The sequence below is a fragment of the Dromaius novaehollandiae genome, chromosome 15 (genome assembly GCF_036370855.1).
Source record: "Dromaius novaehollandiae isolate bDroNov1 chromosome 15, bDroNov1.hap1, whole genome shotgun sequence".
Taxonomy (NCBI): Eukaryota; Metazoa; Chordata; class Aves; order Casuariiformes; family Dromaiidae; genus Dromaius; species Dromaius novaehollandiae.
In genome coordinates, this window is record NC_088112.1 from 19,877,414 (window position 1) to 19,902,997 (window position 25,584).

The following is a 25,584-nucleotide window of genomic DNA, read 5'->3' on the forward strand; positions in this document are numbered from 1 at the left end:
TTTAAATAAATATCAATATTCTAAACCAAAGACCTCCCAGTAACTAAATATTATTTATCTTAATTTATCTTAAAACTAAACAGCTTTGTCACATATGTATAATAACAAAGAAACAAATTACAAAGGAGGAATTTGATTTTATTGGTTTTATTCAAAGCGTTTGCATTATATATCAGTTTCTAACAACAGTTTTCACAGTTCATTAGAGACATTGTCAAAACTTTGGGAGAAGCTTTGTTCATGTCCCCATGAGTAACAGAAGAGATTGCAGGCTAGTTGTTTGTTTTAGCTTGCTTTATTCCTTGCAACAGTGACCATTTTCAAGCCATATCAGGGAAATCCGCTGCTTCAATGGGAAAAGGCACTTTTAAGGAAAGAGCATTTGAACACAAAGTCTGAATTCAGTCTCTTTTACATTTTTATTTGGTAACTTAGGTATAGTTACTAGCAATGAACTCCAACATCTTACATATTTCATTCCTGTTGCCAGCTAGCACGTGACAGTACACTTGCTAAGGATTAAAAAATATATATCTTACTTATTTTATCAACAGGCATATTTGCTTGTCAGCTATTGGCATTTTGCATCCAAAATATGTGAGAGACCACACACCTAACATACACCAGATACAGATTTTGGCAACGATTCACAAGTCTCTTGTGAATCACGAGTATCTCATTTCTCAGTAGTTTGTAACTGTGCCTTTGGTGTCATTCTAACTATGTATTTAGGCATTTATAAAGTGTCAATCTTCTGGTAACTACGCACCAACAATTACTGGCGAGGCACGACTGTGCATGTCGGGCACAGTCAGCACAGGGATTGCAGAGAGAGGCCCACTTCTGCAGTCCTTCGGCAGGCTGAATTCTCCCTGCCGGCAGAGGAAATCTGCCTCGGTGAGGATCACAGGATAAAAACAAAGACTTTGAAAGCACGGAAGAAATCATTTTAAAACTCATTGGTGGGATCTGCAGCTCTTGGAACAACATTTGCAATGAATGACTAATTACAAAAAACAGTGTCCATAGCTTCAGCCTGGCGCAGCTTAGCAGGAGAATCCTGCTAAAGCTGCTTTCTCTACTGCTGGCAGCTCCTGCCAGGGTTACAGGAGCCTGGCGAAGCTATCCTGACCTCTCTTGCAGGTATGAGAATGCCATGACAAAAATAATGGCTCGATCCTGCAGCATGACTGACCCAGCAAAGTACTTAAAAGCACATCCTTCATTTAATTACGTGAGCATCAAGAGCTGCCTCGGATTTTTGCATATATGCTGGATGAGAATTACAATTCCCAGCAGCTGCAGGATCCAGCCCTACAGCTCCTCAGAAAGGAAACAACTCTCAAACACCCAGTATCACTTTCACCTGATACAGATGCTAGGCTGTGGATGCCAGATGGGTTCCAAAGGCCAGTAGACAAACACACAGAAAAACATCTACTGGAACTTATTAAATACAAGGTCGTAGCTGAGCTGCAGGATCTGCTGAGTACTTCAAGAAAGCATCGCTAGCTGCTTGCCCTGCTCTTACCGTCTTCCCTAAGCACTTGCTACCAGTCACCGTCAGAGACAGGACGGGAATGACCCAGCAGGGCTGCTGTTATGTCCTTGGAGTAGAGATGCACAAACCCATCAAACGGCCAGGCACGAGGGCACACGCACGGGGCAGCTGCCCTTGCGCTCTTCTCCGGAGGCGGCTGCAGGGCCCGTTACCCGCCTGACTCCCGCAGGCACGGACAGCTCTGGGTGGGGTCCAGCGTCCGTTCCAGCTTTTCCCTCTGTGAATAGTGAAGCATGCTCCTGGGTTTGGCTTCTAATATTAAAATCTCTATTTTAATTTCTAGAAAAGGATTGTTCAAAATTAATTTTTTGATGTTTGATCTGCTGTATCCTCATGTGGAGCCAGCAGTGACGAAGGATAAGCCCAGGCTTATTTAGAAGGGGGTCTCTCAGACTGAAGTCTTAAAGGCAGACAAGGCTAGGCCAAGCTTTTTTTTTTTTTTTTTTTTTTGCTAAGTATCCTGTCCTCTGAGGGACTTGGGCTAAATCAGAGTTACAATGAATCAGCGATACTATTTAAACACACAATATTGGTAGCAACTATATTACAACATTTCACATCTTTATTACACTGAAGCAGCAGCTTTGTCAATAAACTGTGCCAGCTTCACATCTCTTTTGGTCAGTCCACCACAGTCATGGGAAATAAGAGTTATCTGGACCTGTAAAAGAGGAAAGGAAATGGATTAGAACAGCCATTCTCATCTTTGCCACATAGGTTGATCAGAATTTAATCTAAAATGCTGCATGTCTCTCAAGAGGAGGGCTCTGTAGTGAACTGATTTACCAAAAAGCTCTTGGCAAATAATGAATTGAATTCTCACTGTCCATGTAAATAGAAAATACTGTAGGTGAGCAGTTCTTAACCAAACCTGAAGACTAACCGAAGAGAACCCCTTTGCAGAATAAACCAGGCCTGCATTCCTGGATTTCATCCAAAAAGAAGTGTCCAACTAAATAACTCATTCTTTACATTTAAATTCCACATATCAGTTTCACAAAGAATTTGGGCCAATGACTAAATTGTATACAGCAAATTCAACGGCCCAAGTGTTTTGTTAAACCAGTTGTTAAAAAACAGTACCCTAAAGGTGAAAAAATTGTTGAGTTTGCTGCAGATGAATTTCAAAAGGAAAAACAGACTGGTGCATTTTGCTCTGACGCAGCTGCCTCCAGTTTGTTTAGACTAACACAGATGACAAGTTGGGCACTACTCTCTCAAATGTTTGACAGAGATTTTGGGAAAAGGAATGAGAAAAAATAGGGAATTCTAAGCCTCCTGAAAAGTCAAGAAAATCATCAAGAGCAGATGCTTAGGACCTTGTCCAGTCACCATTTAACAGCCCCTCGGATGGGGTGACTGAAAGGGCCGGTGAGAACGGGTTTGCATTGGGGAGCTGCAGGTACGGCTGGGACATGAAAACGTGTCCTGTTCTGTCACCCGGGCTTTGGAGGAGGTCGTTCCCAGCAGAGAGGAGCGGCAGGCCGCTGCAGGCAACGCTTCTTAAACCGCCACAACACAGCTTGCCTGTCAGAGCCTCCAGCCTGCCATACAGGCTTTGTTGTTCAGGGCTTTTTTAATGGGACCACTCCGTGTCCATTAATCCCATCTTTAAGATCATGCCTAGCATCCTGTGTCTGCCACAAAACAAACTACGCAGAACAGGTACAATCACACCATTTGTCCTTTAGTATATTTTTGGTGGGATTGGTATATATTATGCCAAACACTAAAACAAACAACTCAGTACAATGCAATGAGAAGTATTAGAAAATAAAAATAAAGGGAGAGCAATAACTCCCCCTTACACACCCTCACATAGCACCTTTCATTCAAGGGCTGCAGTATACTTTGTAACCCTTGTAAATATGAGACCACCATCAGTTGAGTAATATTATAAACAAATTTTATAAGCTGCTATGTTGAGGCACAGGGGCCCACATTTTTTAAAAAATCAAGTCTAAATTTAGAATTTCACACACTTATTTAGGTACCTACACATCAGTCCGATCTCCTACACCTCTGGGTTCCTAACTTCTTGCACAGAAAGGAATGAAAGTTGGTGAGTGTTCAGTAGTTTCAAAACAGTCATTTATTCAGGTTAAATAAAGAAGGGTTTAAAGGGTTCTATTTAATTTTTAAATCTTGGCCAGAAAGGTTAAGTGACAGTCCAAACCATGCAGCTGGTAGCAAATCATTGCAGAGAAGAACTCAGTTCCTGGTGCCATCTCGCCACTGCAAATCTTAGTACCTTGTGGAATACGTATATTTTACTTGTTGGAAGAACCCAGAGTTGGAGCACTCTAGTAGAATGTCCAACAAAGTTGTGAGAAAGTTCTTAAAAACAGGGAGGAAATAGCTGGAGAAAAATATGTAGAACAGAAGAAAACTAAAATACCAATCTGTTCTATCCACGAGGAGAGTGGGGCTATCTTTGTAAAGACCTTTTTAAGCAACGCAACCTCCTTACATTTCCCGATTTCTTCCATCATATATAAGCTAAAAAAAGAAAGGCACAGAGAATGTGCCACTATGACAATGTTTTGGTCTACTTAATTTTCAGTGATTGTAACTAAAGCTAGTGAACATATTACCTTGCTGTAGACATTAAACCATTCTGGGTGGTGATTCATCTTCTCTGCTTGTAGAGCAACTCGTGTCATAAATCCGAAAGCCTAGGAGGTAAAGAGCAAAGACAAAAATACTCATCCATCTGCCAGGACAACCGACTGAAGTTACTCTGGCCCTGAATCTTCAAGATTCACTCTAAAACCTCAGAAACTCCTAGAGATGCTCCAGAATACCGGGCCTCATTTTTGTGCATGTGCTAAAGGAGCGTTTCGTCTTCTCATGCCACCAAAACATTTCCTGATGCTGCGGAAATTATCCCCTTCAGATCCTGGTTAAACCGTTCTGTTAAATGTTTCTAACTCAGGGATTCAAAACCACTGCCTGAGAGCAATGCTTTTACCTCTGGCATCCACAAGGTATTTTAAACATCCATCCCAACACTTCTCATCTCCTGCATCCTTGCCAACCTGCCGTTTCTAATTAAGCATCATGCCACAGTATTCTTATACTAAACAGATACCAGAAACACATCCTTTCATGTAATTACTTTGCTATTTATCTTACTGGGGGGAGAAAGGCAGCAGGTGGGTTTGGCTCTCTGCTTTATGACCTCATATTTTACCTTAAATGGTTAAAATAGATTTCCCAATCCTCTGCCCCTATATTCTGCACTGCACATTTCTCCAGGATGCAGGTTTTATCACAGGCTCAAGAAGAAAATAATAGGAGACTCTTGCCAAAATACTTAAGAGTAAATCACTACACTACAAGGAAAATTAGAATGTCCATGCAAATCAAGAATGCAATTATACAACAGGGCCCAAAGGGCCTCAGTGCATGAGCAGAACGCCTTTAAGTCAATAGGCTTTGCTCATACTGTGTTCCCATCCATCAGGGTTCGGGACCTAAATTAACATGCAAAGCAAAAGTCACATCCATCTCTGTGGTCTGGTTCATATTACGATACAACCATCTCAGCAAAAACCTACCTGATTTAGGTAGTTTTGTAGTGCTAACTTGAAGAGAACGTATATAGTCCACATTCCACCAAGTGATGGCCATTTCAAACAAACATGTGGTCAACGAATAACATATAATGGTTGATAATAGCTTCAGTCTTTCAGCCTCCCACAAATTACAAAAACCTTTACGAAAAAAGAATCAGTGCCTGGATGAAGTATGACTTTGTTAGTACCTTTGCCAGTCAAATGAATGCAAACGTTATAATCAGAGAAAATCATTCCAATGAGGTTTGTCATTTGGAAATCACCAAACTGTCAGCAATTAAAAAGCTTTTTTCTTTGACCCAAGAGCATTCCAAAATTTGGGAAATCTAACTTCCCTTGAAGCTCTCATTTGGTTTAATTTTACTCGGAGTGAATAATTATGGTTAAAAAATTTCAAATGTTTCAACAACATGCTTTGAAGCGGAAAGCAGTAAGTTGTGCACTAGGTATTAGTGACGAGTTGGAACACGTATGCACTAATAGTTCTAAAACATATTTTATTTAAAGGTTTTCAGAGTTCCCATTGGCTTAATTGGAGTGTTACTTCCAACACAGCAACTTATATACAAAGTTGTCCCCAAAAGTTTGAAACAGTCAGCAACGCATCTGCAATTAGATGGCCTTCGTACAAACAGCAAAGGGAAAACTAGATCAGATTTATGAAAAACCCTACCGAGTTCACGTATGCACTACCAACGACTATCAGACTGAGTAACCCACCCGCATATGTACATATGCGGCTTATATTACCCATGCACGCTTCATTTATTGCATGAACGTACTCGGTTGCTCTGCGCTCAGACGGAGGGAACACAGCAGACTACTCTGCAAACAAACTAGCCTGTGAGACTAATCTGTTCTGGAGCTCTTCCTTCCCACCTTATGACAACAAATCCTCCCCAATTAGTGCACCACCAGGCTAATCTATTCTCTCATTCCCCTGCAGTCAGCAAAAAGCCTCCCAGCTGGATGAAATGGACACTTGTCTTAAAACTGAACATATTCTTGAAGAGCGCTGAACTTGGGGTTGCCTGTACCCTGCAAAGGAATTAATTTCAGAACAGAGGGCCCTCCCCAGGACAGGTCCTGTTGCTCTTTTCTAAGACCCTAACCTTGGAAATAAGGGCTGGAGTGCTCCAGCTGACTACAACCGTCATAACTAGAGTAGTCTGATGTTTCTAGTAAAGGATGAAAGTGTGCACATGTGTGATACATACATATTGCCCTGCTTTACTCAGAGCAATTCTTTCTCATTGCAAATTATTCAAAGCAACTTACTTTTTGTATTTGAGTTTATTTTATTTATACACAAAAAGTAAGAATCTCCCACTAAGAAAATGAGCTACAGTTCTGCCGAGCAATTTCACCAGTGCAATCTCCATTAAGGTCCTAAATACTTCCTTTGCCAATTAAATGAATTAGAACGCTATTGTTTATGAATCACCTTTATATTTGTAGAGCCATAACCTTTCTTTTAGAAAATACAATTGGCTCTGGAAGGAAAAGATATTTAGGTTTGATTAGCTATGAAAACACTAATACATAAAATCAGGTTGGACATTTCTTCACGTCTTGAAACTTGATCAGTAATTTGGTCTAATTGGTGATCAAGGAAACTATCTTGTGATCAATTAAAGTAATTACCACATTCCGGCAACACAAACAACCTTAATTTGAGTAGGAGTCTGCACTTTTTCAACTTTAATTAAAAATAATGAAAATTATTAAACAGTCTGCAGTGCAAGATCATTGTCAAGATGGCATTGGTGGGTAGAGTTTATCAGACCATCACGCACTTCTTGATGAAAGTAGGACAAGTACTTTACTTATGACAGTAAGATCCAACACAGTCTTGAACTTAACTATACTAATAACAGAGTTCTGTAGCCCCCCGGCCACTAAAGAGAACTTTTTCAGATATCAACTTGAAAAACAGGGCAGAACAAAAGGATTCACGTGTTTTCCAGAAGCCACAAAGAAGTGTTCAAAGACACATTAGTGTATTAAATATTCTATTATGTAAAGTATTCCGATATTTCAGTAACAGGCATATTAACTAAATACTTTCAGCCTAAACCATCTGGTACATTTGGGCTATTCTGGCTAAAATAACATCTGTACACATAGGTTACTCTGAACAAGCTCATCACAGCCCAAGCCAAGGAAGACAGCAGAATCTCTGTAACAAACTAGGCAACAACAGTAGAAAAAGTACTGAGCAAAGCAATCCTGAACAGACAAGGAGATGTCCTGGATGTGCTAGCAGGTCTTCTGCCTTCATGTCTTTTAAGACCATGAAAGAAGGAACTAAAAACTACTGGTGTTTCAGTTGTAACACCACTTCTAAAATGGTTTTTAAATACTACCGGTCATAGTGTGCCTGCATGAGATAAAAATCAGAGCTACTCTTGGAAGAATAACTTATACTAAGAAAGTGAAAAAAAGATTTAAAAAAAATTCAGCTGTCAGATCTTGCTCAAGTAGTGTTTTGGGACTGGCCAAACTGCTTTTTAAAGTGATAAAATACGCTATCAAAAATAAGGCTTAATGCAACTAGTGTTTCTTGAAAATGGGAAAAACAGAAGCGGGAGGAAAGATGAAATTCCATCCACCACTTCTCACTGCACGACGTTTTACAGCTTTGCGAGACTCGCAGGATCCCTGAGCTAATCTGCTATTATTCTTCCTTTCACACTTCTTAAGCAAGGAATCAATTCATCTTAATACTTTTTAAACATGCTGCTTTTGTACAATGCTTGCCAACATTATCTTGATGAGTTATACATCAAAGCAACACAGGTCGATATGTCGTGCTAATATATCACTGAACAGCGAGTCCCCAGTGATAGATTACCACAGTGTATCTCCAGAACAAAGCAGCTGACAATACTTTACACAAAAATGAAGATACTCAAGAAAAACAGCTGAGGGGCTCAACAATATAACCGTACTTTTTATTTATTTGTTTTAAAACATGTAAACTTTGAAGACAGTACCCAGGCCTCTTCAATCCTTCAGACATTCAGCCAAGGAAACCATATGCTAATCACAAGTACATTAAAGTTTCTGCCTCCCATCTGTCATTATAATGCTTGAGGCAGCATTAACCTTGACCTTTTGCAATGTAAGGGCTACCTGTCTTCCCTCCCACACCCATCAGTGCTACATTTGTATCATTTATCGGTGGGAAATGCATAAATAACACAAGTTATAGTGCCATTGTCATATATGACAATAGATAACTATGCTTAGCGCATTTGCTTTCCATTCACCGAAGTAAAAATGATCATTGCACGTGGTTTATAGCAGGCGTCCTCTTGGTTCTTCAAGCAGCTTGAACACTTATCACAAAAATAAACTCAAATCATTCAGGTTCAGTTCCAAGCTGTAGAAGTTTTCACATATCTAGCTTACATTACTACCTAACAGTGAGCTATGGGTCAGCAGATAAAAGGGAAAACTCATGTTAAGCTAAATTAAAGTGCGTTTTGTAACGTCACTAGGGTTTAACTTAATCTCATGACATTTTCTGCTGTGCTCACAAGAAAAATCAAGGGTGTTTTATTTTAAATCCTATTAACTCCTTTAAGAAATATTTTTACCTTATAAATATGCAAGATCTTCTTATAGCATCACACTATTAATTGGAAAATGACAATGTGGTTAAAACACAACAAAGAGGAATCCAATTAATATTTAAAAAGGTGAGAGCAACACACAAGGACAGGTACTCATTCTTGAAAGTATGTGCCCATTTTAGGATTGTCTCCTGATGGCGTCAGTCTATCTGAATATTCTCCAGGGAAATTGAATCCATGTGGCATTAGACATTGGTTTTCCTTTTTTTTTTTTTTGGGGGGGGGGGGGGGGCCTGTCTGGATTTATATACGACATAAAGCAGGGGAATGCTTTACTGTTGCTCTTCCCCCTTTTAATATCATTCCAAGAATACTAGGACAATCCTTCTTGAGAATGCAACTAAATCATGTCCTAAAAACTCTCGATCATCCAGCCCCTTCTGTGACCTTGCTCTGCTACAGACTGCCCTGAGGACCTTCACCTCTGTCCCTCACCTGCCTTGTCTGGAGCTTAGCATAACTCGTGGCTCGACAGAATCGGGTCCCCCATCGCTCTGGTGGGACAGCCAGCAAGTCATGGAGGCTCTAGTCTCTTTGAAGATCAGCAACACACTGAAAACAGAGAAGGACAACGACTTAAGGCCTTGCACACTTTTAACAACTCATTTGCCATGGAAGCGGGCTAGCACGTTTTGCCCAAGTTTCCCTATTACCTCCATTTCACGCCTAGGAAACAATACTACACCATGTCCACCTGGAGCACAAGCAGAGCATGAACGTGAAAAATTCCTGGCAAATCCAAGGTGGTGGATTTTTTCCTCCTCTTTAATAATATCTCGCTACTCAAACTACTAATACATCTAACACTCCTGTTCTCCGAGCCTTGCTCAGGATTTGGGAAAACACTACTCGTAACTCTGAAAAATACCAACAAAGGGAAAGGATGGAAGTGGCCATTTCTGTCTTAAAAAAGAAATGCGGAGTTGTTAAAAAAAAACAGAACAAAACAAAAAAAACCCTACAACTTCTAACTTAACCATCCATGTTCTTCTGAATTTACAATAACCTTTCAGAAATCCACTGCTTACTACTCACATCCCCCACACATATCTGCACACATCATTCATAACAAAGTGAAACGTTACTTTGCTCTTAAAAATAAAGTTACCTATCTATACTCATATTATAGCTCTAAACGCCATACTCCAAGTTGTATGTTAGGTCTGCCACAGTATGCAAAAACCTTTACACTATGTTGTACAAAGGCGGCTGTTTCTATCTTGCAACACTTGTTTACAATTACGTCGGTGAAGAAACTAGCGAGCCAGCTCTATATCAAACACTTTTGACAGCAAAAGCACAAACACTGATCTACTCTAAGTAGCTTGCCACTCTATGTAATCTTGGAAAAGGCATTCTTGCCTTTGATTCTGAAAATGTTTATACTTCATACATTATGCAAATAGTTTTTATATATTAAGAAATAATGCAAGCAAAGCTCAAGTTAAATTAAATTCTTCAACAACAACCTTGCCAAAGCACTGATTTTCCTATAAAAAAATTATTCCAATTTGTTGATCTTACATTGGATGAAACATACTGTAACAATCTTCATAATTTATGTCCTGTTGGGACACTATGATTTGAAGTAACATAATACAGACCAGCATCACTGCTAATCTAAACCACCTGACCAGATAAACAACAGCTTCCCCTTCTCTCTTCATTGAGGGTATTTCTGTTTATTGTCATATGATTTACCAATTTTAAGAACATGAAGAATAAATGGAGGCAAACAGAACTGGAGCTCTGAGGCATGGCCTTTCTTAAACTGGTATGTTTTCTCACACAGGTACCGGTATAATGTCAAGAGCTGCAGGAGATGACAGACGGCAATTTCAGGAATTCTGTCCTCAGGAAAAAGCCCAAGCTGCTCAGAGCGAAGAAAAGTTTACATTTATTCAGTACAATCTAGACCAGGTGCAGCACTAGAAGCTCTACAGTTCTGATGCTACCAAACATGCAAATCTCCAAAATAAGTTTGAGTCAAAGGCTTTATCTCCCAAATTCAGCAGGGATCTAAACTATGACACAGGTTTATCATAAAACAGGTGCAAGCATAGTTTGCCCCATCCAAGAATCAACAGGTCTGAAACAAGTACAAAATTTCTCTTAAGGCCAAGGGATATAGAGAATTGATGCAAGAAAAGCAACTAACAGAAAGGTATAAAGAGTGTTGACCTGCTCTTAAACACTTCTTCCTCCTTTTGTTTTAATCTTCCCCTCACGTTCACTCGTGTGCAAAATGCACTCAAGTGCACTCTGCATGACAAATCTCACCTTTACCTTTCCTGCTTATATCAGTATTTTCATAACTGATGAATTTGGACCTATTTTTCCCTTATTGGTGATAATATGATACAACATGCTACATCTATTACCTTCTTCCTCCTTATTTTTACTTTTCCAGCAGCCTCAGTGTTATCTGAGGATCATTTTTCCTATTCTCATTTTTATTACAATAAGTGATTGCACCTGGATTGCATGAACAGAAAGTAGATAATATGCACAGTGATTCAATGAACAGATTTCATGTCCAATTTAATCATCTGTACCACCAAAAAGATTTATAAGCTTGACTGAATGAAGTAAGAGAACATGGCAATGTCGTAAACCAGCACAAAAACTTCTTTCTGCTAGCGATAAAAATTTCAAACTATCTAAACTCCACCTTATTAGAAGATATATTCTTTTGCTTATAGGCATATAAAAATAATTATTGTTGCCTGTAAAGACTTATGCAAAAATAAGTGAAGGTCCTAAATTTAAAGTTCCAGCTAAACCAGGAACAAGGTCCCAGGAGCCCATAACAACGGCATCTCCTTTAATGCACCATCTGCTTTGGAGAGGGCTGCAGCATCCTCTGCTTGTCGCAGAGATGCTCTCTGAACAGCAGCCTTTATGCCGTGCATACCCATCCCGACCTTGCTGGCTTTTAGCTGTGGCCCTGCCACTGAAGGCTGAGCTTTGCACCTTACCTAGCACCCAATAACACCGAATGCTTCATGAAATACCATCAGAAGTCAACTGGTTCAAAGGCAACAGAGCTAAATGACGTGGTGAACAAAAGTAAAAGTTTAGCATTATTTCCTTAGCTCACTGCTAAATGAATTCTTCTGTAGCAGCTTCAGTAGCAAACCTAAGGCGGCTAAAATCATGCATAATTACAAAGATTTCCACAGATGGCATTTGTGATATATCAACTTTTTAGAAAAGCATCTGAAATACTTTTTCTCCTCCATGCTCTAGGTAAATGCAGCCTTGTAAATATTATTTATTCAAAAATTATGTTCAATCAGATTTTAAATATCTGTATCCAGTTTTATCAAGCTACACTTGCCCTTTTCCTTAATAGTACTCTTACTCACTCAACACAGGAAAAAAGGCAGAAAATAATCACAGGTTTCCGGACTGAACTAGGACACAGAAGAAATCCTCCAGCCACACAGTCAGCTAAATATTGCCCTCCACCTCCTAAGCCATTTTCTTGTGCTCAAAAATGGAATATAAAGGTTGCACTTAGGAGGTTTACACCAAATAAAATGGCTATTTAAAGAAACATGACTTTTTAAAATGAGCTTTTTGCACCCTACCTAAAAACATTAAATAATACAATGAAGCCCCCATTAACTGAGCACCTGTTAAAGCAATCAGTCACTTAAAATAATAAACTCTCTTGGCTGTGCAACTGAAAGAACAATGATAATTTCACTTGCTAAAATAAATGTTTGGCCTAGCAAATCAAAACTGTAGCTGTACTGTAATAAAGCCCTCAAACAAAACACTATAAAAATAAACTAGTAATAAGATGCAGTTACTCCCCACTCTAACCTTTTGAATTCATGCACCTGAATCTTCTGTTAAGTCACTCTACTCACCTATATGCTTCATATTGCACAAATATTCTGGCACTTGGATGTTAAAACATCCTTGATCACATAGTTCCAGCCCACAGTATAAAGCTATTTGAAATTGGACTAAACGAGAATTAATTTAAGCGAATGCTTAACTTCAAAAATGTGCTCAAATCCTCTGACTTTTATAGTGCTCAGGTGCTTGCTTGAGTAGAAAGCTTTTCTGAATTGGTCCAGAAGAACAGGGAAGTTCATTATCCCATCACACCACATTTTGGATGAAACACACTTGGCCATAGCAGAAATACTGCTATTTTTCCAATGCTTCTTTTTACTTGTACACAAAGGAATGATTTCATCCTGTAGACATGAAAATGAAGTTCACATGCCATGCATGTTGTTGATAACATAAGGAGTACTCAGACAAAATTCTCCTTGGTCTTTTGGCCAAGATTACACATACTACCAGTTTAATATCCAAAATATTCTCTGCTGAGTATCCAAGGGCAATCGCATCCTGCCTCTGATAAGCCTTTAAATCTCTGCCATTTATGATCCTAAGAAAACATCAAAGAGTGATAAGAAAGCCATTGCTTTATGATGGATTAAGAGAAGAAGCAGCTGGTCTCATGATCATTTCATCTTTGGCTATCCTCTTACCACCACGCTATGAGCTTTTTTGTTTTGGTTTGGTTTTTTAAAGACAGATACATCACAAGGTCAACAACTCAAACATGTGATAAAGGAATCACTGAAGACGGAGGTGTGAGGATTTCAGAGAGGTGCTCTAACCGCCTCTTGGCCAAGCCAGAATCAAAAAAGAGCTAAAGCTATAAAATAACATGATCTGAGGAACACATACTGCAGATCCAGTCAGAGAATCATCTCTCAACTGAGCTGCTGAAAACATCATACTATATTGTCAGAATGAGCCTCGAGAAGGTTTGTATAACCTTTCCAGTAGCAGCAGATTATATGTGGATGCAGTGAACTCAGCAGGAGTTTCTCCTGGGCCAGCACGGGCTGGCTTATATTTTACATTGCACTATAAAATCCAAATAATACCTTTTTAACACAAACATTTCAAACCACAGATCCTGTGAAAGAAGAGTAGGAGAGAGAGAACATCATCCCAGACAACATGTTTCTCTTTGGGACATTCTTCAAACCTGATCAGTTGGGTAGTTCACCTCTTTTCTAACGCCCAATGTTCTTTATGCAACGGAACGTGCGCAGCCTGCACGAGTTTCATGGACTTGTGCTTCGTTTCCTGCATTTAATATTCAGGGCAATGGCTGAAGCAAGTAACGAAGAAATGGGCAAAGGGGACTACATTAAAATACAGTATTAAAAATACAGGTTCACTTTATCACTAACAGCTTAGACAGAAGTGCACAACCTACACTCAACTTTTTAAACTGTCTTCGGAGCCCTTCTGGCTGCTCTAAGCACAGGCCTGCTAGCAATCGAGTGCATGCACTATCTACAGTTTTGAGAAGCTCCAAGTTTTTGCTTGTTTACTGAGATACAAGAGCTCATCTGGGCAACCCACACCGTTTTGTACATAGGGGCATACTGAAAGGGGTAGATGGGTTCACATAAGCAGACAAATACTAATTCTTAGCCCTCCAATCAATGTCAAATTTCCTGTAGAAATTCAAATGAGCATGCGGTGAAGTAAGGGAAACCCTTTGTACACTTCTGTTTATTAGATTAGGCATTAAAAGAAGCATGCATAAACACAACAACCTGAGCTTGTAAAAAGCTAACAGTGTTTTTGCTTGCTAAAACCATCCACTCGTATCACGGCATAAAGATTCTTCTAACAAGGTACATCTTGGTAATACACAAGCATGTATTTCTATTGTTATTCGCAGCACAATGAAAATCACACTCGAGCATGAAATGAATCAGGACCTTCCCCTCTGCACCTCGGAATATAAAACATTTTCCTATAAAGCACCCTTAGCAATAAATAAGCAGCGCAGTGAGGTGCTGACTCAGCACTCGCAAACCCAGGCCCCGCGTTAGCGCGCTGGCTCCTCGCTGCACAACACGTTCCTCAGCAAAAGCTTCATGCAAATCCCTCAAAGACATCGCAGTCGACTTCATGTTTTTCAAAACGTAAGCGACTCTTCATCTGCGCCCAACAAAAATTAAAGGGAGAAAATGGCAAATGGAGAGCAGGGGAGGAGGAGGAGGAGGAAGGAAAGTTCGCCCCCAAAAACCTATTTGAAGCCGGTTTACAGCTTTATGAAAGACGAAAGAAAAATTATACTCACATCACACTGATAAACTGTGGGTCTGCCAGTGGCTTTTCAGAGCAGATGTAACATTTTAGCAAATGTGATTGTTTGTGAAAGAAATAATTCTGATCAAAAACGAAATTGCAGCCAGCCCGAGCGCTGCACTTTGTCACTCTAATCCAGCCTGACAGGAAGCAGTAAGTGGAGATTCCTACTGTGAAAGGAGCAGATGTGAAAGGTCAGCGCTGGCCTGGAACTTCAAAACCGTTAACGTGTAAAACAGTGTGCATTAAAGCCTGAAACAGCTAACCGCTGGATTAACGGATGTCCGCTAAGTGGGTTTGATGTGCTTTTGGCAAGTAATGGTTAATTTTTAAATAGGTGCATTGTAATTTTATTTTATTTTATTCGACCAGCCAGAGTCCATTTTTAATTACAATCGCAGAGTATAATATCCCAAAGCATGCTTTTCCTTCATGCTTTTTTGGAGGGGGACTACTAGAAAGTGAGAACTGCTGGTGTTCTTTACAGTTTTAAAATGTAGTCAGGCACGATTCCAAAAGCAAGGGGATGCAGAAGGTTAAACATAATCAAGCTGGAGAGATGTGCTCTTTGCATCTAAACCAGCGTCTTTGCAGCACCCCCATACAAATAAATTTTAATGCATAAAGTTATAAGGCATGAGGTTTCCTGAACTGAAAAGGTAAAAGAAATTATTCCGAGTGACCATCTTTAGAAAAGGCAACATAAATCTTATTTACATTTTCCCAAATGAAGTGGTCCAGCTGAATTCAAAACCATTACCACATTTGCCAAAGTTAGTTTAACAAAGAAAGAGTTCAAACTTTAGTTAAAATCAGTTGACCTGCTCTTGTTTGCTATCTTTTAGTATGCCTGTATGGCTGATATACAGTTCGTCCAGTTTAATTCAAACAGTGAATAATCATTATAAATCCATTTGTGCATTACATATAGCTGAAAGAAGGAGAAAAATTTCTCCTCTTCAAATCTACAACAATGCTTGTGAAATCCAAAAGGCATTGACAAATAATTTATTTTTATTCAGATTAATGCATGAAATAAGCATAAGGCAAACGCTGTAATATTTTTTACTTAAGTGATAATAAATCCATCTTTTAAGGAAAGCATTCGTATTAGAGCCAACTGGAGAGCAGCCCAAAGATCAGTTGGACAGCCTTAAGCACTGGCCTGCTTAAGTCTATATACAACAGGTCTGCTCAGTGTGCCATACTCAGCAACTGGAGATGCAGTTTCCCCACAAATTAAAAGAGAGAGAGAGAGAGAGAGAGAGAGAGAGAGAGAGAGAGAGAGAGAGAGAATGGTTTATTTTGAGGAGAAATAGGGCTTAGCTACAGCTTAGCTCATCAATAAAATTACTGTTCTTAATCACAGTAAAGTCATAAGAAAAATTAAACTGATGCAAATGCAACTTCTAAGACACCTAGGAAGTGGCATCTTGGATTTCACCTCTACTTCATCTTTCAATTACAGCTACCAGCTCAGAATTCTTAAGATTTGCTCACCAAGTAGTAAAGATCTTTTTTAGGGTGGAAGGTGGGGGGAAAAGACAAGAGTTAGGGGGAAGAGTTAACGTTTTATTTTTATCTAATAGCATTTACCAACAAACCAATCCCTAAAGAAAGCAAAGTACGTAAGCCCACCCTGAAACTCCAATTAAAAAGGATTCCATTTAAATACCATTAATGTTGTGATATTTTTAATAATCCTGACAGCCTGACAATGGTGGTAGTGCAATGATGATGATATAATGGTGACACTGATACCATACTGTTACCGTCCCAAACAGACCGGACTCTGCTGCGCTATGATCTGTACGCACAGACCCTAGCCAAAGAGGGGACAAGAGACTAAACAGTAGGAAGAGGAGCAATCACAACTTGCCACCTGCCAAACTTTTATCTGGCAGGAGTTTCTCATACGCATTATAATAGCAAAGTTTTAAGGAAGAAATTGGAGAATAAAGCAATGGTTTGCCAGGAGTGCAGAAGTATTAAATAGGGAAATACCTGATTAAAACAGGCATAAGTGGCATACTGTTAAAGTGAAGCAGGTTTTACAGTAATATAGCTACCCAGATATATGAGGAAAGGCTAAACCGTGAAGAACTTTAAAAGACAGAGCCCACTGATGCACTAAGGCACCTACATTTAAAATAGGAAAAAAGTTAGCAAGTGTAAAACACATCAGTCCGTGCTCCAGAATATTTTCAGTCTGACTTTACATGTGTTCTTGTACCCCATGAGCCATGTTGGCCATGAGAAGAAAATAAATCCAGTACTTCCCAGCTCCAAGAATTTAATTTCTGCCCAGATGCAAACAGATTAAATATTTCCATCACAATAAACTTTCTAGCTTTGCAGCATTTCTCATCAGTAGAAAAACTGCTGGCTGCCAGTTAACTGGAATTATTATTGGAAACAGGCTGTGTTGACCAGGCCACTACTGTCACCTCCTTCTCTCTTAAAGCCAGGGAAGAAGAATCTTAAGCTTTCAAATGAACGATCTCCCAAGGAACTTCATTTAGTTGCGTGCACACTTGGAGCTCGCCAGCCTCTCGGAGCCACTGCCATACAGGGATGTGGGTAGGTGGAAAGCGTCCAGGTCCCGCAGCTGGAACTTGACCCGCTGACCTCCTGACTCAGAGGCAAGAGTGTTATTTACTAAGTCAATCACAAGTATAAACTCGAGGAAGGTGTGATCATCTAGGAATAATATATTTTTACTATGCGAGGTTCTGAGCCAGTTGAGCCAGTTCATTCGCTCTGGTTTAGCTTGCTAGTTAACCTTTGCGAGTCCTGAAAATTTCACTATCAGTTTCTAATAAAGGAAAACGTCAACAGGCAGATAGGCCAGAAATTCATTATTTTCAGATACAAAGATTTTCTCAACTCTGTAAATCCACTCATAAATAATTCTGATTTATTGTAAATCAGTTATTGTATTCATAAATGCAGGGAAGTTAGTGAACAACGTAACTACCAAAAGAAATACTTTCATAACTTTGCAGGTGCACAAATCATAGCATATGGGAGAGGACTCAAAGGATAATGGAAAATGAAGCAGTTTAGGAAAGTCTATATGAAAAACAGCACTTACCTAGATGGATAAAAAAATCACTTCTTTTCATTCAACAGGTAATCTAATGCAAAATTCTAAAGTGAGGGAGCAAGCAGTCAAACATTACATTAAAAAAAACGAACGCCCCAAACAAATGAAAACGGGTTTGTCTTTTGGTTAGCATAACTGACAATAATGGACTCATGTTGCTCTTTCTTTGAGGTTAAGCAAAACTGACATAAGCTACACCTGAAACCAATCAGTACCGAGGCTTTGAGAAGATTCACACGCGAGGACTAAATTTGTCACAAATGGGTTGGTTTCCGATCCTAATGTAGCCAACTTGCTTTATTCTGACCTCCATTTAACAAATCAACTTAATGGGCACTGGGAGTGCTATAAAACTTAACAATGGAGTGATTTTAACTTTTAAAATATAGTTATGAAGCAAAATGTTGGAGAGCTCCTTCAATACTGGAAATCAAATTAAATCTAGACATTTTTTAACAGTCTTGACAGATATAATCCTAGTTACCATGTAAATTTATGGTAAGCTGCTGTGATATTAGCCACAGGTGCTACTTTTAATATATGGCCCGCATCTGGCTGGGAATAAAGTTTCTCAGAGGACTGAAAATGACCTCACTATCAGACAATGGAGAAGAAAAAAAACAAGACCACTGTGGCATATAAAAAGCTGGAGATGTGGTCCACGACTGAATATTTGAAATAAAATTCATTTTAACTCCACAGATTGTAGGTTAAAGGATATTATGTTTTCAATACGTAAAAGGCGTGGACATATTTCAGCCAAACAGCCAAAAGATTAAGTATATAAAACAGCAATGAAATTCACTGCCTATGCATATAAAAACAAATTTTCCAATCTTTGATCAACACAGAAGACAAAGCAATGTGCCGGGACTCAGAAAAGGAAGTATCGACACAGATTACATTCAGACATGCTCAGCATTATTGTACAGTAAGTTAAACTAAGCTAAAGTGATTGGAGCAACCAGCACAGCACTAACTCATTAAGAATATGTCCCCGCTATTGCAGTTCCATAGGGTAAACTTGATGAATGGTCCTGAAGAGCTTCACAAAGTAAAGGTACATAAAGAAAAGGACCCATGCCAAGGGATTTTCACCAAGTAAGATGATTAAAACAAATAAAGAATTTCACTGCATATCCGACCAAATTACTTTGGATATATAACCATATTATAACCATGATATATAGCCACAAGCAATTTAAAGGGACAAAACTGAGTATGTCTTCCTACGGCAAAAGGAAAATAGCTGGCATTTCAATGAGGAAAAAAGGGCGTCTACTACTCTTTATAGTAATGTGTTCTGTGAGAGTTTGCTCTAGACTTTATTCTGGATTTCAAGCAAAACAGCTAGCAAATTTAGAAAGGAAATGCAAAGTGAGAAGAATTATTTAACAGCTCTAGAACTTTTGCACATCTCTTTCAAAAAAGTTTGCAGAAAAACGAGATTCCACACTCACAACGAAACACATGTGCTTCTACTCTCACTACACGAAGTTCTCCAAAGTTTCCTTCCTATCATCTCTGCTCAGGCTCATCTTTCACCTGTGTCCTGTGTCACCAAAACAGAAAATGTATTTAAAATAACTTCTAAAAGTTTTAAAGCACTTGATTTCCTGTCATTTTCTAAAATGACATCAGAGGTCTCATGCATCTACTTTCCTTTTTTGGAAAAAGGCTAGATGAAATTATAAAAGCCTTCATTTTAAAATTATCCCATAAAGGAAAACAGTTGTAAATACTGAACCTGACCATCAGCAAACATGCCCACCTTTGTAATTCTGCAACAGTATTTTTTACTTTTGCATGATTACCTAAGGAAATGCAATCACACAGGCAGTTTCCCCCTAAACCCTCTGGTCAAATTTAACTAAATTTGACAAGAGACATGGAATTTTCAAAGCTACAATGTTCCTGCAAATTTTTAGCAGTTGGACAGAGAAGGACCCAAACTGAGGGCTCAACACTGCTCTTCCATTTGCCTGTAAGCAAACCAGCCAGCATATATGGTGCTTGGAGCCATTCATAGCCATGCTGCCTCCTGCCCAGTTCAGAGTCAGGCACAAGATGAAGCTGGAGGGACATCATGAGGGAGAAGAGCTGGAAGTATTTGAGTAATGGCAAAGACGACAGGGGGGATAAATCCCTAGAAACCCAAGTTTCATGTTTCACCACTTCCAGAGGAGTTTTCTGTGTTACTACTCCTTCCTCCTCGGTTGTCAGGTCTGTCCACACAACCCAAGCAAGAAACTAACACGACTGGTCAGAAAAAAAACAGACTGGCTCCATGCAAAGTACTAAACCAAAAAGAGATCTTCAACTGAATTTCTGAATTACCTGTAAGCGCAATTTGTAAGAACAGGTGGGCAAAGTGTTTTCAGCAGAAATTCTGGATTTGAAGCTAACTCTGTCCCCTTTGCATGATCACTCCTCATGAAGTTCAGTGAGATGAAATACTGAGAAAATTCCAGGAAATTCCTGAGATATAGGTCAGGACATGAAGGTATTCAGCAATTCTACCCTCCCTGGATTACTGACTTTCAAACATTTGTCCAATCTGCAGTTTCCTTTCTGAATCTCAGAACTATAACTAGTAAAACCTACTGGTACAGTCTGAAAGTGCCAATTACACTTCTATCACGGTTTTGAATTTAGCTTTGGCAGACTGGAAACAAGCTGCTTGCTCTCTAGCCTGAAGATGAACTTTTTGTTGCAGTCACACAGAAACAGTAATTAACAGGCTTTAAAACATGCCTTTTTGGGGATACAAAGTAGCCTGAAAGCCCAGATAACTTTTTTGTTCTTCCTGCCTCCCACAACAGTTCTCCCCAGCACATTTTAAAAGCCAGATTCACTTTTCTGTTCTCTGCCAGCTCACAAAGGAACAACAACAACAGAGGAAAAACACAAGAGGAAAACAGGCTGTGATACTAGCCCTGGGTTTTGCTGCCTTGTTGCCAGTCGATGGCTATAGAAAGTACACCTGTAGACAAGAAAAAAGACAATTTAATAAGCTCTGATATAACTGTAAAGTTTATGGTGGCTCATCTTCACCCAGAACCATCTCAGAGATCTCCTGGAGAGCAGTCTAAGTCTATCCACCCCAATTCTGCCAGGCCTCACCCTCACAGTCAGACCTTTTCCTTCAAACAAAGCCCTGCTGAAGTAAAGAGGTCTTTAAGAGTATAACAGGATCTGTTCATTGCAATTAAATAGTACGGCCAGAGCTTCTGAACGCATGCGCTCCAGGAAAAGTACCGCAACTCCGTATGTTATCTAACATGATCACGTCTCCATTCTCACTAAGGTCTCTGAGCTCTCTAGCAGATAATTCAGCAGGGGATCTCTTTTAAGTAAGCACACCTAAACAACCCTCCTTGAGGTAAGAGACATGAAATTCTAATAGGTTGCTGCCTACAGGCTATTAAGCAGTATCAATAATACATGCAACTGCTAACAACAAAGCATCGACAAGGAGGAAATGATGTATCAGTATGATAAATACACCTACTCCAGAGGATAAGGCATTCTCCTCTGGAGTTCAGCTGTGTTTGTGTTTATTCCCACAGTTAGCGTATCTTATACAAGATTTAGAACACCTACCCACAAGGCTATCTTGAAGTAAAGGAAACAAAAACAGGTCTTTGAGGAAGATAAAGAAAAAACTCTTTTGCCTCCATATGTTACCGTGCTTCGGTGGTAAGCCGGGCAGCACGGAGAACAGACAAGAGTAGTAATAGCACCGCAGTGGGAGAGGAACCAAACATCTCAGTCAGGAGCTGCTCAGCTGAAGGGCGAGAAACAAGTCTTGTCAGGCATCAGACACTTCTCTTTGGGCCTGCACCATGTCGTGGAGTACAGGACACCAGGAACACTAACACTGTTTTAGCCAGGACATCAGGACTCGCACGTGCCAGGCACCCACAGCAGTAAAATTAACCAGAGGTTTTATATTGGGATTTCAAACTGTTTCCAACTTGTTTTAGAGAAGTGTATCCCAAAAGCCCATTTTCATGAAAATGTATCTTCAAAATAACAAACAGCATCAGCAGTTTTAAGCTCTGTGTTGCAAAATAACTCTGTAAGCCAGAAGTGTCATTAGCTTGTCAGTTAGGAAGAAGGCAGCCCATTTCTGATCGCTTTTAACCAAGCTAATCTCAGCCTGAAAGCTTCAGGAATCTAAATAACTCTTGTTTCACAGAAGTTTCATTTCATTCTCATGCTGAAAATAATATACATAAACCAAGTTCATGTCTACACATTTGCACAACTTTATAATAAAAGTTGTGTTTATATTCTTAACATCTGTTGACATATACAAACTTTGTAAACCTGGCATAGATTTTAAAGACACAGAATTTTCCATGCATCACGAACATTATCTGTGCGAAGCAATAAAAAAAAGCAATGAATACATTAATCATACCAATATCATCTGCAAAACATAAATCTGAAATACCTTTCATGTCAGCTCAACTAACTCAATTTTTTTTACACACCTGATTTTATGCCATCTGTAAAAGGACAGAACGAAGATCACTGAGGAAATTATATTTCTCAGTTCTCTGACTTTTACTAAATACTCACACTTTAAATATTGTAAACGGAAGATTTATTGCATGAAATAAAAGAAGCTGTACCTAAAAGTTTGTTCTTTTCATTACAAGACTAAACTCTCCCACACTACAAAGCAGGTATATAGCTCTATTTTTGTCATGTGTTCCCTAAGTTGTAATAAACATTATTTACTTAGAGTATTGGTAAGTATAAGTTTCAATAAGCATACACATGCATCAGTTTTAATTCACTTCCAGCTTCAGTTTTCCAAAAGACAAGTACTTGCTCCCTACCACCAGCTCTGAATGTCCTAGCTGGAAATCACAGACTAAGCCCTTCCCCGGGCCTATGATACCACAAACAGCTTCCACCCTCTGCAATCGCAAATGAGGGTACTTCATCCGTTTTCTAAAAATCAGTAAGTGATATTCTGCCTTCAGAAATTCACATATAACCTTGATCCTAATTAGAGCTACAGAGAGAATCCACTCTACTTGTTTTCCCAGCTGGACGTACCAAGTGCTGCCACGAAAAAGCTAAATTTTGAAGCCAGTTCCCAACTTCTGCTGACACAGTTCTCATAGTCTCCCTTAGAGAAGGTCTGTGAAGGGCAAGCAAGAATGGAACACAGATTGTACCAATACCGTCCAACCAAATGAAGTGGCAATTTTATTTATTTATTTATTTAAAGACTACCATTTCTAAAGGGATATGTACTAGAAGTATGAACATCTACTTCATAACCATTTCCTAGTATGTGTATTTACATACGCTTGATTTCCTATACACGTATGTTCTTTATCAAACTTCAAGTTAGGCAGACATATGAACATCTACGTATTTTGTAAGACAGATCTACTGGAGTCAACACACCAACTTTCTCATTTTGGGCTGAAAAAATGGGTTTTCTAGCTATCTGCTGGTGGGGCACACTGATTTGTCTCTTGATATGTCTACCAGTACACTGTCTAAATGCATCTGATCAAAATGATTTAACACATTTACAGTATGCAAAAATATTTTTGATTAACTCTTAAAAAAAATTTCTAGTTTGCTGAACCAACAAGGTTGGTTTTGCCCTGGCAGGAACACCGTTTCAGGAATATTTCAAGCCTAAAAGCTGAAATCTCAACTCTTCCACGTGTTTCTTTCATCTCATCAAGGTCAAACATGCCGCTCTCTCTTGGTTCTTCCAGTTCTCCTAGCTGCCTTTACATGTCACCGAGGTTTCATGCAAGCTTCCTCTCAGGGACTCCCCTCCTTTGCTGCCCCGTGATTTGTTATATGATATGGTTTAATTTGTTCTATATTAACTTTCAGGTTTAAAGTGCAATCCAGGAAAAAAAAATGCACCGAGGACTCTGTGCTCTCTGGAACAACACTGTGCTGCTTGTGAGCTCATTTTTCAGCAGTTTTCTGTTTTTCTTTCACCTAGCTCAGAACAGCCTGGGAGCACTTCACTCACCTTCCCTCTACTGTCTGGGCTTTCCTTACTATGACAACTGCTATCTGAAATAGCAAAAAGAAAGAGTCAGCGTTGCAAATTGTTGTTTATCTAGCTTACTATGATTTCCTAAAGATCTCTGTCTGAGCTTAAGCATAGCCGTGTAAACAAACAACTCACAGCACACTCTTAGTCCCTACATACACCAACAAATACCAGTTTGGTGTTCTGCTATGTCCTTCCAGGAGTGGAGAAAAGACTCATCTTACCCAGAGCAAGTCACCTTAGTAAAATCCTGTTTCCTCTCACACCTGAGAAAGCACATCTTTCAGAAATAAAATAGAACGGGAATTGTCTTCATTCACTTCCACATACAGGCTGTTTTCCAATACTATGAGAAAATCTTGCATTGCTCCCCTCCTCCCCTAAAAAAGTAATCGTTAGTATTCACTAATTCACAATTCACTGTTACTTTGGCCAGAACGAAAAAAATTGAAAATAGCTGAATTTAAGGAACAGAACCAAATGGAAGAGCAGCAGCAGAATTAACACACATTATAGCAAACTTTCAAAAGAGGTCAGGACACAAATATAACTGAAATGGTAACCACATGCTATAAATGTTCATCTTTTGGCAACATGTCCTTAAATATGAACCTAAACATGCTAAATAGACTAGCTATAACGAAAGGTGCAAATAACTATTATTCTTAATTTTAGTTTTGGGGAAATTAACAGGACACAAACTCACAAATTTAGGACACTATGAGAGAACATAGACATTCAATACAGTTAACTAGTTCTTGGGAGATGACTTTTTCAAAAAGTCTCTTGATTCATCAAAAGTCAAATTTTCTTGCAAATAAATATTTAAGTAACTAGAATGCAGCTGACCCTAAGTTTCAAGAAAACTTCAATATTTTCAAAACAAGTCTGCAACTAATTTCAAAGATGTGTTCTTGAAAGTTTGTATTATGGCTCAGGATTCTGACCTCAAATATAAACCCAGCAAGGCCTAAGCAATAATCCGCTGTGCCAAAGGCAGTGCAAGATCAGCTACTGCAATTCATTCAAAAGTGTATTAGAACTCCACTTTCCTGTTTAGGAGATGAAGCTTATCATACTTTCCTGACCTTCTTTCCCAAAAGTTTCGGTTCTTACATTTACCCACCTTTTTCAAGTTCTTACCAGACAAAAACGAACTGCACTATCCAACAGCTAAATATTTCTATCATTAATCTAGGACTGCTACTAATTAAATTTAAAAAAAAAATCAGGATCAAATATTATTTGTCTAATCCCATAGTACCAACCCTGACCCCAATATTAAGAAATTGTATTTGCATGGTAGATATATTCTAATATTCACAAAATGGAATTTATTCACTCCACCTAATAAGATCAGAATCAGAGAACAATCCACCCAGGCAAATCCAACAGTGTTTGGCCTCAAAAGGACACTCCCAAATTTCTGAATATAAATATTTTCCCATCAGGATCATATGGAAATTAAAGTAATTATGTTTCCTTTAAATTAAAAGTGGCATATAACGATA

At 39.0% G+C, this 25,584-nt stretch overlaps 1 protein-coding gene and 1 long non-coding RNA gene across 2 annotated transcripts in view; both read right to left on the bottom strand.

The window, feature by feature from the left end:
• Positions 1–131: 131 nt before the first annotated feature.
• Positions 132–25,584, bottom strand: part of PCBD2 (pterin-4 alpha-carbinolamine dehydratase 2) — a 29,002-nt gene continuing 3,549 nt past the window's right edge. The window contains exons 3-4 of the mRNA XM_064521115.1: positions 4,156–4,236; positions 132–2,222 (exon numbers count right to left, since the gene is read on the bottom strand). Of these exons, the coding sequence (XP_064377185.1) occupies positions 2,127–2,222; positions 4,156–4,236 (177 nt within the window). The 3' untranslated portion in view covers positions 132–2,126. The remainder of the gene's footprint in view (positions 2,223–4,155; positions 4,237–25,584) is intronic.
• On the bottom strand, positions 5,171–25,581 carry LOC135330036 (uncharacterized). The gene is made up of 3 exons (XR_010391773.1): positions 24,050–25,581; positions 14,914–23,185; positions 5,171–5,277 (listed from the first exon to the last, which is right to left on the bottom strand). It is a non-coding gene; the product is annotated as an uncharacterized LOC135330036 (long non-coding RNA).